Source organism: Emys orbicularis, chromosome 11, assembly GCF_028017835.1.
Source record: "Emys orbicularis isolate rEmyOrb1 chromosome 11, rEmyOrb1.hap1, whole genome shotgun sequence".
NCBI lineage: Eukaryota > Metazoa > Chordata > Testudines > Emydidae > Emys > Emys orbicularis.
This window is the reverse complement of record NC_088693.1, coordinates 21,587,349-21,601,537: the sequence shown is the minus strand read 5'-3', so window position 1 is coordinate 21,601,537 and position 14,189 is coordinate 21,587,349. Positions and strand designations below refer to the sequence as shown.

The following is a 14,189-nucleotide window of genomic DNA, read 5'->3' as shown; positions in this document are numbered from 1 at the left end:
TGCTGATCCTTTCTACCCTCCTGTGCCTACAATGTGAGGAGAAAGAGTATTCAGATCTGTCTAGGGCTGCTCAGACAGGCCTGGAGCTCATCTGCATCTGCATGAGCTGCCTCCTTTCTAAGCATCTCTGAGCCTCCCTCTCCTGAACGTTCTCTGAAACCTTGTGAGCCATTTGGGGATATGATACCCCTTACAGTCATGTAAACCTGGGTCAGAGTTTGATCCATGAAAAAAACCCTCAATCATATAGCTTAGTTTTGCACTTGCCTTTTAATAGGTTTTCTGCCTGTGAAGTTTAGATTGAAATTGATATTCCTTTTCTATTCCAGCAATATATGAATTTCTATTTCCCAACAATTTTTTTTCTCTTCAGAAGTAGATAGGGTTTTCCCATCTCTTTATTAATGTACTTGCTGGCTATCATTCCTCCTCCCCACTTTAACAGAATTATTCTGCATAAATGTAATTTCTTATGTGTGTGTCTTCTGATCTCTGGGTTTGTGTTTTGTAATATTTGGAAAAAATAGATACAATAATTTCATTAGCAAGTTGTTGGGACTTTTTTCTTTAATATGATTTTTGGCTAGATTCTCAGTTGCTGTAAATTTGCATATCTTGGTTCTCTCTAATAGAACTATGCCAATTTACATTAGCTGAGAATTTGACCCTGCATTTTTATTTTTCCTTGGACATTTGAGTTGTTTGAGGTTTTTTATACTGTTGTTGACAGTTATAGGTAGAAGCTGACGATTCCACTAAAGAGCTTAAACCATTTAAAATAGTTTCCTAACATGAATGAGTTGACATGCATATACAGTTATTTCCTCTTTTGAAACGCTACTTCATTCATAGTCAATGGTGATTTTAAATGCTTACATATAGTACAGGTGGAAGTGGTCTCTGGTGGCAGCAATAACCCCAGTGGTTCCCTAATTGTTATGTTACTCATTGATCATTTGAAGGCCTTTAATTTTCAAGCTGGATAGCAGCTAGCCTTGCAATGTTAACTACTGGCCTTCTGTTTGGTTAATGGCATAGTTTCATCAGCAGACTGCTCAGATAAGATTGTGGCTGAAAACAATGCGAAAAAATAAAAATCTATCTGTAGAGGGTTTACCCTTGCTTTTATAATGTTGTTTAGGGGTGAATTTTGCACCCCCCCCCCAAGATTTTACTCTTAAGTGAGGGCTCTTACTTACATATTATTTCAATGTATCTTTTAGATTTAAATGAATGTAATGTGTATGGGGCCTGTAGCCAAACCTGTATGAATACAGATGGATCATATGCATGTAGCTGTGTGGAGGGTTATGTACTTCAGCCTGACAACAAATCTTGCAAGGCCAAAAATGGTAAGTTTAATTTTTTTTTATACATTATAAGAATGATTTCTTAAAGTTCTCTGGGTCTGCCTTTCTCCCTGGTAAACAGGGTAAATATTTATCTACATAGTAGAGAAGGACTTTCCTTGAATACAGTTATCCATTGTTAGAAATCTAGAAAAAAAAATCCATGTTATGTAAATCCATGTAATACTCCATTGTCATGGATTATTACAAAACACTTTTGAAGGAGGATTCTGATTACCTAGAAACCTTTCTGAAGGGGTAAATATAGTTATGCAAGCTACTTTATTCAGCCAAGATTAGTGGAGCTGCCAATTCCCTCTTTCATCTCAATACATACAATTTCCACATAAACCCCACCTCCCTGAGACAACCTGGGTGTCAGAGGAAATTATCATGAGGTAATTATACCCTTGGGATATTAGAGACATGAGCCTCTGCCTTGCTCCGTGCAACATCCCAGGGAGTTGATTTGAAGATCTTCATATTCACATTATGCCTTATTGGTTAATTAATGCATATTTTCATTACCAATAATAAATTAAGCAGTTAAGGGAATTAGTGAATTCTGTTTAATGAAGACAAATTGAACAAAGTATTTCCCTAGTCAGTGTATTGACTCAGCAACCTATTCTTATTTTCTCCTACAATTTGTTCAACATATATAATGACCAAATCCTATTATAAAGGTATATTTTTATGTCGATATGTGGAAATCTAGAGGAAACAAATGTGTATTTTTCAATGTCAGTTGGCAGACTTGTGGCAGGTGCTGTGTTTTTGAAGCTAAAACTAGCAAACACTATGGCAAAGAAACTACATACTTGTGTTCTTATTTTAGTACCACTGAGAGTTACGATTTAAAATATTGATGAGCTCAAAAAGTAAGACTTGAAACTTAAGTTTTGTATTGATCCACATAGCATGGTTATAGATTAAAAAAAATAGGTAATCTGATACAAGCAACTCCGTACAGAGAAAAACTATTTTAATATTCTTCTCAACTCTCTCCATAAAAAAATGTTATTTCAGTGGGACATAACAGGAGTTGCATCTGATACAGTAAAAACAGTTCAGGACTGGGGAAGGTAGATGGCTCCAGGACTGATAATGAGATGAGTCTTTGACCTATAGTATAAATACAGCCCAGTATGTAATGATTGACGACGGTAGCCATCTGTCAGTATTTCAGTAGCTCATGTGAAATAAGCTGGTGCACTCAGCCACTTCCTCATAGAGAAATGCTTCTCCCTCTCTCTTTCTCTCATAGTTTACAGCAATTTTTACCCTTACTGGCAGACTCAGCAAAGAACCAGTTTTCAATGAACACAGAGACCTGTATAAGATAGTTCAAGTCAAGGCTGAGATAGTGTGAGGAAATGCATACTGCTGCTGACCTTGTTGCACTTGTTCTTTGAATAAGCAGAACAGGATTTAACAACACACTTTCATTGTGTGGGCTACATCTTAAGAGAGAGAAATTGTCTCACATGCTTTCCTGTTTGCAATTGCATGAACCACCTGCTCTCAGACTGACTATATAACATTTCTTTGGCAATTGCAGCAATTGGTTACATTGGAAAGTAATATTAGGAAGGTATTTGATGTATTTTTAGCTTCCTTTATACTGTTTAGCAGGTGGAAACAAGGAGAGTTGCAGTCATTATTCATTATTAATCGTATTTATTACAGTAGTGCATAAGGGCCAACCAAGAATGGGGCCTCATTTTGCTAGGCACTAGACAAATGCAGAATAGTAGACAGTTTCTGCCCTGAAGAACTTTCAACTAAATAGACCAGACAGACACCATGAGGGAAGGGTTATAACACATAAGTAGAATGAACAATGTGGTGGCAGCAAACAGCATGTTAGCTCCACAATTTTTTTGTGAGGTAGGTTATTTAGGAGGGAATAAGCTGAAGGGAAGAGGAGTAAGGAGACAGGTTCTGGGTGAAGTGTGGAGAGAACGTGATGGAGGGGGAGGGTTGGAGCAAACAGTTAATCAGCATAGGGCAGAGAGAGTCCTGTCAAAAATGTAAACAATTCTGTTAACGTCCAGAGGACCAGCTTTGGCTGCTTCTGGTCCTACGGCCTGGAGTCTCTGTCTGGCTCCACAAAAATAACAGGAGTACTTGTGGCACCTTAGAGACTAACAAATTTATTAGAGCATAAGCTTTCGTGGGCTACAACCCACTTCTTCGGATGCATATAGAGTGAACCATATATTGAGGAGATATATATACACACACATACAGAGAGCATGAACAGGTGGGAGTTGTCTTACCAACTCTGAGAGGCCAATTAAGTAAGAGAAAAAAAACTTTTGAAGTGATAATCAAGATGGTTCAGTACAGACAGTTTGATAAGAAGCAAGTGTGAAAATACTTACAAGGGGAGATAGATTCAATGTTTGTAATGGCTCAGCCATTCCCAATCCCTATTTAGCCCTGAGTTGATTGTGTCTAGTTTGCATATCAATTCCAGCTCAGCAGTCTCTCGTTGGAGTCTGTTTTTGAAGTTTGCAAACTAGACACAATCAACTCAGGGCTAAATAGGGATTGGGAATGGCTGAGCCATTACAAACATTGAATCTATCTCCCCTTGTAAGTATTTTCACACTTGCTTCTTATCAAACTGTCTGTACTGAACCATCTTGATTATCACTTCAAAAGTTTTTTTTCTCTTACTTAATTGGCCTCTCAGAGTTGGTAAGACAACTCCCACCTGTTCATGCTCTCTGTATGTGTGTGTATATATATCTCCTCAATATATGGTTCACTCTATATGCATCCGAAGAAGTGGGTTGTAGCCCACGAAAGCTTATGCTCTAATAAATTTGTTAGTCTCTAAGGTGCCACAAGTACTCCTGTTATTTTTGCGGATACAGACTAACACGGCTGCTACTCTGAAACCTGTCTGGCTCCAGTCTGTAGTTTTCCTCTAAGGCCACATGGGGGGCGGGGGGATGACTGGAAAGGGAGGCACTACCTGTGTCTTAGTGCCTCCAAAGTGGAGGGAGCTATGCCCTGTTAGCTATCTATGGGCTGCTAAGTGCTCTAGGGACCACAGCCAAATTCAGTCTCCAGTGCCCAAATCTGTCACCTTTCACAAATCTTGACTTTAAACCAAACTGCAAAATAGGAATACAATAAAAACAGTGGGCTGGATTTGGATTCACTTATATCTGTTTTATAACTCCATTTGATTAATGTAGTAACTCCTGATTTGCTGTAAATGAGTGCAGAATTTGACACGTAATCTTTGGGGCAGGAAGTTATTAAGGGATAAATCTGCCACTGCCTCTGCAGTCGTGCTGTTCTGCTGACCAAAGGTCGGGGGAGGAGTAGAATTCTGAGGAACTGCTCTGATATCTGCACCCCTATGAAGCCTCAGACTCAGTTTTGCAAAGATCAGTGCCCAAAGCTGCCAAGTGCAGGAGGAGCTGACAGTGGGTCTGTCATTAGAGTGAAGCCAAAGGAGCCACTGTTTCAAGAATCCACCCACCTCCTCCCACCGTGAAAGGGTACAGTGGGGTCAAACTGCAGTAGTGGCAGCAGAGTGTCCAGAAGTAGAGAATTCCATCACTGCCACCCTAATACTGACAGTACTTGGGCTGTGTGCTGTTATGCACTATTTAAGCCTAAATGTTCAGCATCTTGATTAATTATATCATATTGTTACTTCAAGGGACATAAATAAGATGCTAAGTTGCTCCGTTCATTTAAATATGTCTGGAGCTGATCACTTTTGTGTACATAGAATCATAGAAGATTAGGGTTGGAAGAGACCTCAGACGGTCATCTAGTCCAACCCCCTGCTCAAAGCAGGACCAACACCAACTAAATCATCCCAGTCAGGGCTTTGTCAAGCCAGGTCTTAACCTCTAAGGATGGAGATTCTACCACCTCCCTAGGTAACCCATTCCAGTGATTCACCACCCTCCTTTTTGGAACCCCCCTTCAGGTAGTTGAAGGCTGCTGTCAAATCTCCCCTCACTCTTCTCTTCTGCAGACTAAATAACCCCAGTTCACTCAGCCTCTCCTCATAAGTCATGTGCCCCAGACCCCTAATCATTTCCTTTGCCCTCCACTGGACTCTCTCCAATTTGTCCACATCCTTTCTGTAGTGGGGGAACCAAAACTGGATGCAATACTCCAGTTGTGGCCTCACCAGTGGCGAATAGAGAAGAATAATCACTTCTCTTGATCTGCTGGCAATGCTCCTACTAATACAGCCCAATATGCCACTGGCCTTCTTGGCAACAAGGGCACACTGCTGACTCATATCCAGCTTCTCATCCAATGTAATCCCCAGTTCCTTTTCTGCAGAATTGCTGCTTAGCCAGTCAGTCTCCAGCCTGTAGCGGTGCATGGGATTCTTCCTTCCTAAGTGCAGGACTCTGCACTTGTCCTTGTTGAACCTCATCAGATTTCTTTTGGCCCAATCCTCCAATTTGTCTAGGTCACTCTGGACCCTATCCCTACCCTCCAGCGTATCTACCTCTCCCCCCAGCTTAGTGTCATCTGCAAACTTGCTGAGGGTGCAATTCATCCCATCATCCAGATCATTAACAAAGATGCTGAACAAAACTGGCTCCAGGACCGATCCCTGGGGTGCTCTGCTTGATATCAGCTGCCAACTAGACATCGAGCCGTTGATCACTGCCCGTTGAGCCCAACAATCTAGCCAGCTTTCTATCCACCTTATAGTCCATTCATCCCATCCATACTTCTTTAACTTGCTTGCAAGAATACTGTGGGAGACTGTACCAAAAGCTTTGCTAAAGTCAAGATATATCACATCCACCGCTTTCCCCATATCCACAGAGCCAGTTATCTCATCATAGAAGGCAATCAGGTTGATCAGGCATGACTTGTCCTTGGTGAATCCATGTTGACTGTTCCTGATCACTTCCTCTCCTCCAAGTGCTTCAAAATGGATCCTTGAGGACCTGCTCCATGATTTTGCTGGGGACTGAAGTGAGGCTGACTGGTCTGTAGTTCCCCGGTTGTCTTTCTTCCCTTTTTTAAATATGGGCACTATATTTGCCTTTTTCCAATCATCTGGGACCTCCTCTGATCACCACAAATTTTCAAAGATAATGGCGAATGGCTCTGCAATCACATCAGCCAACTCCCTCAGCACCCTTGGATTCATTAGATCTAGACCCATGGATTTGTGCACATCCAGCTTTTCTAAATAATCCTTATCCTGTTCTTTCACCACTATGGGCTGCTCACCTCCTCCCCATACTGTGTTTCCCAACCTGATAGCTTTCTTTGACAGGGTAACAAGCCTTGTGGATAGGAGGAAGTGGTAGATGTGGGGCGCATGACTTATGAGGAGAGGGAACTGGGCTTGTTTAGTCTGCAGTAGAGAAGAGTAAGGGGAGATTTGATAGCAGCCTTCAACTACCTGAAGGAGGGTTCCAAAGAGGATGGAGCTCGGCTGTTCTCAGTGGTGGCAGATGACAGAACAAGGAGCAATGGTCTCAAGTTGAAGTGGGGGAGGTCTAGGTTGGATATTAGGAAACACTATTTCACTAGGAGGGTGGTGAAGCATTGGAATGGGTTACATTCGGAGGTGGCAGAATCTCCATCCTTAGAGGTTTTTAAGGCCCGGCTTGACAAAGCCCTGGCTGGGATGATTTAGTTGGTGTTGGTTCTGCTTTGAGCAGGGGTTTGGACTAGATCACCTCCTGAGGTCTCTTCCAACCATAATCTTCTATGAGGTATATCTTGACTTTAGTAAAGCTTTTGATACTGTCTCACATGGGGAATTGGGAAAAGGGATTTTGCTCCAAGTGTTTCCTCATTCACAAAAAGAAGGAAGAATGGAGACCCATCTTAGATCTCAGACAACTAAATGTCTTAATCTGCACATCGAGGTTCAGAATGGTCATTCTGGCATGAATAATTATTTCACTGACCAAAGGTAAGTGGTTCACAGCTCTTGATATGAAGGATGTCAGTTTCAACACAGCCATCCATCCTGCACACAAAAGGTTCCTGAGATTCACAGCAGGTCTGAACCACTGCCAATACAGAGTGCTCCCTGTTTGGCCTTGCAGCAGTGCCAAGGGTATTCACAAAAGTGCTATCAGTTGTGGCAGCCCACTTTTACCACCATGGATCATCAGTTACATCAATAACAACTGGTTACTGGTGGGATGATCTTGTCAGGCAGTACAGTCAGCAGCCTTATCTCTGATCAATCTTCTGTACTCATTAGGACTTCGCTTAAACACAGAAAAGTCCATTTTAATTCCCACATGGACTATATAGTTGATCAGAGCAACTCGGGACTCTCAGTACCAAAACATATCTTCCTTTGGACAGATTACTACCCATAAAGAGCTTATCACTCAACTTCAACAAATGCCAGCCTCCTCATGTCTTATTTTTTCGGGTCACAGGGCTTCTTGCACCTATGTAACACCCTTCCCGAGACTTCACCATCCTTGCCTGTAAGCTTCCCTATGGATGGTGTACATATATAGCAATTGATAACTGACGCCGCCTTACCACAATGAGGCTCCCTTCTGATGCCGCCTTACCACAGTGAGGCTCCCTTCTAGACATAGCACAAGGACATGGACTCCCAAAGATTGTTAGCAGTCCACAAAGCCTGCAAGTGCTTCTTACCATTCATACAAGCCTGGCTTGTTCAAGTGATATGAGGCAACATGGCAATAGTGTTCTACATCAACAAGTGGGAGCAAGGTCTATCCCTTTTTGTATAGAAGATGTCAAGCTTTGGAACTATCCGGCAGTCACTCTTTTGGTAGTACACCCCCCGGGAATACACAACATGCTGGCAGACAGCCTCAATACTTCTCCAAGAACCATGAATGGAAGCTCCACCATTTGGTGATACAGATCATTTGACAAAGAAGACCCCCCTTTTGGGACCTCTTCATGCCCCAGGAATACAGGAAATTCACGGTCTACTGGTCCAGGATGGTTCAAGATCTGGATTTCAGGGGAGATGCATTTCTCGTTCCATGGTTGGGACAACTGACTTATGCCTTGCCATCCATTCCACTCTTACCTCAGATCCTGAGGAAAATCAAGCAAGAGAGAGTGTTGGTCATACTGATTGCCTGACATGGCCCCAACAGTTCTGGTTGTCAAGCATTTTTTCTGATGTCACCATATCCAGGCATTTGGATACAGCCTTTCCTGACCTATTGACACAAGGCAAAGGCGAGATTAGGCATTCCAACCTGGCTTCCCTCCACCTGGTATTTGGATGGGCATCAAACTTAGAAAAGACATGTTCACAGGTGATACAGTCAGTCCTTAATAACAGCAGGAAAGAGTCCACAAGAAAGTGCTACATAGCAAAATTGAAAAGGTTTTCTATCTGGTGTCAGTGTCTTCAAATAACCCTCCAAAATTCTGATATCTCTCATTTTAGAATATCTTCTTTCCTTAGAGATCTCAGGTCTTTAGCTCCTTTGTGTGCACCTAGCTGCTATCAGCATTTGTCACCCTCCAATTGATAATCACTCCAACTTCACCCACCCTATCATAGTTCATTTTCAGAAAGTTCTTATTAGAACCTTTCCTCTTGTGACAAAACCTACCCTGTCCTGGGATCTGTGGTGATAATTGGGCCTACACATTTACTCTGTGAGCTTAAGTGTAAAAAATATGTGAAAGTTCATAAGATGTCACAATAACTTAGAATAATAATTGATGGGGAAGGTATGAAAACAAGCCAGAAAGACTAACTTATTCAAAACAAAAAGGCCTATTGGTTTAACTCAAGGACTGTGTTAAGATTATGCTTGGTAAATAAGAAAATGTGGGTCCAGAAAGTAAGGAACCAAAATTGGTGTGTCAAATAATAAGCCTAAAATAATGAGAGTATGTGCTATTCCACGCATTACTCCCTTTTTGGGTCCTTAAAGAGATTTTGGCAGGAAAAACTGGCTACTGAAGTGAGCATCACCATCATGGCTGCCATGCCCACTGTCTCCTGAGACTCTGGACCATCTTCAACCTAATCCTGACCAGACCAGGCTAGAGAAAAGGAGCCAGATGACATCGCCACCTCGGTGTTCCAGCTAAATCCTAACCACTACTTAGTCCTCTCAGCATTAAGTAGAGCTCCATTTAAACCCTAGTCTCATGCTTCTTAGCTCACCTGTCACCTGTCTTTCTAGTGGCCATCACCTAGGCTAGGAGAGTGGGTGAAGTGGGGGCCCTTATGGCTGATCCACAATACACAATCTTCCATAGGGACAAAGTTTCACTGAGATTACATCAACATTTACCCCCAAAGTAAGCTTAGATTTCCATCTGAATTGGACAATTCACTTTCCTGTCTTCTTCCCAAAGCTGCACATCACCAGCAAAGACAGGAAGCTTCATTGTTTGGATGTCTGTTGAGTGTTGGCATTCTACCTATGAAGAACCAAATCCTTTGGAAATCATCTAGACCATTGGTATCCTTGTGGAATGGATGAGAGAAGAAGCGATCTCTTCCCAGATACTTTCCAAATGGATTTCAGGCTGCATTCTGTTGGGTTATGAATTAGCAGGCATGCCTCCTCCACAGAGTGTGAGGGCCCACTCAACTAGAGCTTATGCTTCATCAGCCGTTTCACCTCGAGACATCTCTCTCACTAAAATCTGTAAAGCAGCTACATGGGGTTCTGTTCAGACCTTTACAAGACATTAAACCCTGGAACATTCTGCAGCAGATGCATCTTTCAGCACAACAGTCCTCCAATCATTGGTACCACAGAGTTCCTCACACCCACCTCCTCAATGAATACTGCTTGTCAGTCACCATCACTCAAAAAAGAAAGAGAGGTTACTTACCTTGTACAGTAAATGGAGTTCTTCAAGATATGTGGTCCTTATCATTATTCTGCTACCCTCCTCCTTCCACTCTACTATAGAGAATTATCCTGGACAATCTGTGGTAAAAAGGGAAATGGAGAGATGGTCGGCCCGAATTGCTCCTTACATCCTCTGGTTCAGAACACGAGGAGGAGAAGGGTGCAAGTGCAGACAAACAGATGCTGCTAGCAAAAATGTTCCTGTGTCTGGTGCATGGAGTACATGTGAACCCGACAGCGGAATACACCCAAGGACTACACATCTCAAAGAACTCCAGCTACTGTACAGGGTAAGTAGCCTCTCTGTCTGCAGGGAAAAGTGGGAGAAAACAGGAGAGAAAAAATGTAGGGGATGAGGTAGAGACTATAGTGTAGAGAAAAAAAAGAGATAAGGAATGGAGTTAGAGAGAAAGAAAAGAGGAAATAGTAAATGGAGACAATCTTGGAAAAAGGTTAACTCTGATCCACAATAGGAAAGAGCATGTGGGATGAAGCCAGGGAGAGAGAGTACGCAAAAACATAAGCAAGAAAAACAAAGTCAATAGAGTCATTCAGTGGCATTGAACAAAACTCTGTGAATAGATTATTTGATGGATTTCATCAGAATCCACCAAGTATTTTATTCAATTGATACTTTTCTAGTAACTGACTGGTTCATCAAATACTATTCATTAAATGTTTTGTTAGATGAAATTTGTCAAATATATCTAATGAATATTCATTTCCGCATTCCACCTGCCCCAGGGCTACATTAATTTTTAAACCTCTATTAAGTAGAATGTGGACTGACAGTATTACATTTAAATACAGCACACAACTGTTCCGTTGTTTTGAATTCCAAGTGGGGCGGATTTGGGTAAGTGCTCTTTATATGGCAGCTTGGGTATTTTTCACATTGGCTTGACAACTTAGACCTTGGGCTATTAGGTGTCAGGTAACATTTTCAAGACCTGCACCCACTTTTGAAAATGTTGGCCTCAGGATTTGGCCCATTTAGCATTATTACCCCATGCTGTGAAATATTTTCTCAGAGGCTTGAGGATAATACACATTGTAAATGTGAACTTAAATTTCTACAAAAGATTCACTTCAGTGTGCCGTTTTCCATACCTTAATGCACTGTTCCATGTGTTTCCTGCTGATACCTACTTTAGGGTTGAATGAGATAAAGCATAGGCTGTAAGGTGGTTCATTGTGCTGTAAGGAACAAGTTGTAATTTACTAATTGACCATATTTGTGATTATCTCAGCGAAACACCAGATTTCAGTGTCAACTAAAATAAGTCCAGAGTAAAATTTAAAGTCTAACTGTTCTCAGGCAGTTTCAGCTTTATCAGCTATTGGGGACAGGTTTCAGACTGGTAGTCGAGTTAGTCTGTATCAGCAAAAACAATGAGGAGTCCTTGTGGCACCTAATGGCCTGAATAAAGACTGGGAGTGGTTGGGTCATTACAAAACCTAAACTTAATTTCCCCATTACTAATTTCTCCCTACTGTTACTCACACCTTCTTGTCAACTGTCTGTAATGGGCCACTCTCTTACCACTTCAAAAGTTATTTTTCTTCCCTTGGTATCCTGCTGTTAATTGATTTATCTCATTAGACTGACCTCACACTTGGTAAATCAAACCCCATCCTTTCATGTATTTATACCTGCTCCTGTATTTTTCACTTCATGCATCTGATGAAGTGGGCTCTAGCCCACAAAAGCTTATGCCCAAATCAATTTGTTAGTCTCTAAGGTGCCACAAGGACTTCTCGTTGTTTTAGCTATTGGGGAGTTCTAGATAACACCATAATGCCTTATTATCATCTTGTGGTTCAACATTTCTGCTAAGATGTGTTTAATAATAACTCAATAACCTGAATGAGGTTCAGTCAATTTGGGACCTATATACTGTATTTCTGTAATTGTACTTTCATTTGAAAATATTGCAGCTGTCAGTAATAATTTGTTAATTTTTCTTTGGCATGGTCCACCTGTTGTCATGTTGACACGTATAAATAGGTGAGAATAGTTCTGGAATTTTCTATTATAGCTTCAGGGAAAACATCCCAGCCTTGCTACTATGAGCCAAAAGGTGGGGAAAGGAATGGAGTGGTATCAGCCAAGCAAATAGTCTAGGGGCCATCCTGACAGCACAATACAGGTAGACTCAGGGAAAGAACTTAGGCCCGGATCCGCAAGGAGACTTACTCTGAGCGTCACAACACCTAACTTTTACACATCTAGAAAATCACAGGAACAATTTGATCCAGAAACCCTGAGTTGGGCACCTAGGCTCCCTATACAGTAACTCCTCATTTAATGTTGTCCCACTTAATGTTTTTTCAATGTTACCTCCCTGCTCAATTAGGGAACATGCTCGTTTAAAGTTGTGCAATGCTCCCTTATAACGTCGTTTGGCTGTCTGCTTGTAAGATTCTGTGGAAGAGCAGTGACTTTACAAGGGAGAATTGCACAAGTTCTGCTTCTCTGCCTCCTCCCCCTCCCTCCCAGCGCTTCCCCCACCTGTTTGGAGGTGCTTAGGACTTTCTGGGAGGGAGGGGGAGGAGCAGAGATGCAGGGCTTCCCCGCTCCTGCCCCTCCCTCCCAGCACTTCGCGCTTAGGACTTTCTGTGAGGGAGGGGCAGGAGCGGAGATGCCCTGCGTCTCCGCTCCTCCCCCTCCCTCCCAGAAAGTCCTAAGCACCGCCAACCACCTGTTTGGCGGCGCTTAGGACTTTGGGTGGGGGGGAATGTGGCGTGCTCCGGAGAGGAGGTGGAGTGGGGGTGGGAAGAAGTGGGCCTGGAGTGGAGCGGGGACAGGAAGAGGCGGACCTGGCACATTTCCAGCAAAATCCGAGCCTGTTCTGAGGGGAAGCTACCACTGCTGCTGCAAAGGTGCTTCCTAGCGTTCTTGTCTGCAGTGGGCTGTGCCTGTGTGGGGGTAAGCCAGGGGCACTTCCCAACCACAGTACAGTACTGTACAGTATACAGTATAATGCCTTTTGTCTGCCCCCCAAAAATTTCCTTGGAACTTAACCCCCAGCATTTACATTAAATCTTATGGGACAACTGGATTCGTTTAACATTGTTTCACTTAAAGTTGCATTTTTCAGGAACATAACTACAAAGTTAAGTAAGGAGTTACTGTACAATGAATGGGGAGAGATAGGCACCTAAGAATGTGCTCCACAAAAGCCAGTGTCTAGCTGGGGAACGATCTAAGTTAGCCTATGGAAGATACCAAGGAGAGAGTTGTGTCCCAAAGCCCCTTCTGTCTTATGGAGTTAGGTGCCTAAGTCCGGCTGAAGGGAGATGCCTATCTGTGCTAGCAATCTACAGTCGGTAACCTCTGTCCTGCAGTCAGGCAACTCAGGCAATTAATTTGTATCTTGTGAGAATGTGTGCCTCATTTGGCACAAAATGGTTGGAGGAGAAGATGATGGTGCTTACCTTACAATTTTTAGCCCAGTGATTACAGCACTAACCTAGGGTGTGAAAGACCCAGCTTCAAGTCCCCCTCTGCCTAAGGGGGGGAAAGTATTTGAACAGGGGTTTCCCCCCTCTCAGAAGATTGACCTATGGGATATTCTGAAATGGGGTTCCCTTATTCTCTCTTGCTGCAGCTGCTTCAGTGTGGATAAATAATTAGATTCATTGGAGCAGGGGGTCTTGACCCTGGGTTTCACCTTCCTTGATGGTTACCTTAAATACCAGGATGTAGAGTCATCCTTCCTCTGTTTTGCTCTCTTTGACCTTGAAGCTGTACACTTTGAATAAATACTTAAACAGGAGACACTGAGGGAGCCTCACATTAGAGTATCCTATAGCCTAATGGTTAGGGCATTCTGGTGAGAGAACCCTGTTCATATCCATTCTCCCCCTCAGGCAGATGGAGAAATTGAACCTGGGTCTTAGCCATCCCAGGTGAGTGCACTAACCACTGGGCTAAAAGTTAGAAGACTGTTCATCACTGTCTCTTGCCAGATTTTGAATGGGCCTTGAT

At 42.5% G+C, this 14,189-nt stretch overlaps 1 protein-coding gene across 1 annotated transcript in view; it reads left to right on the top strand.

Annotated features, from left to right (window-relative positions):
* LRP1B (LDL receptor related protein 1B) overlaps positions 1 to 14,189 on the top strand; it is a 1,070,902-nt gene that overhangs the window by 331,293 nt on the left and 725,420 nt on the right. Inside the window, exon 5 of the mRNA XM_065413676.1 lies at positions 1,224 to 1,352. Within this exon, the coding sequence (XP_065269748.1) occupies positions 1,224 to 1,352 (129 nt within the window). The remainder of the gene's footprint in view (positions 1 to 1,223; positions 1,353 to 14,189) is intronic.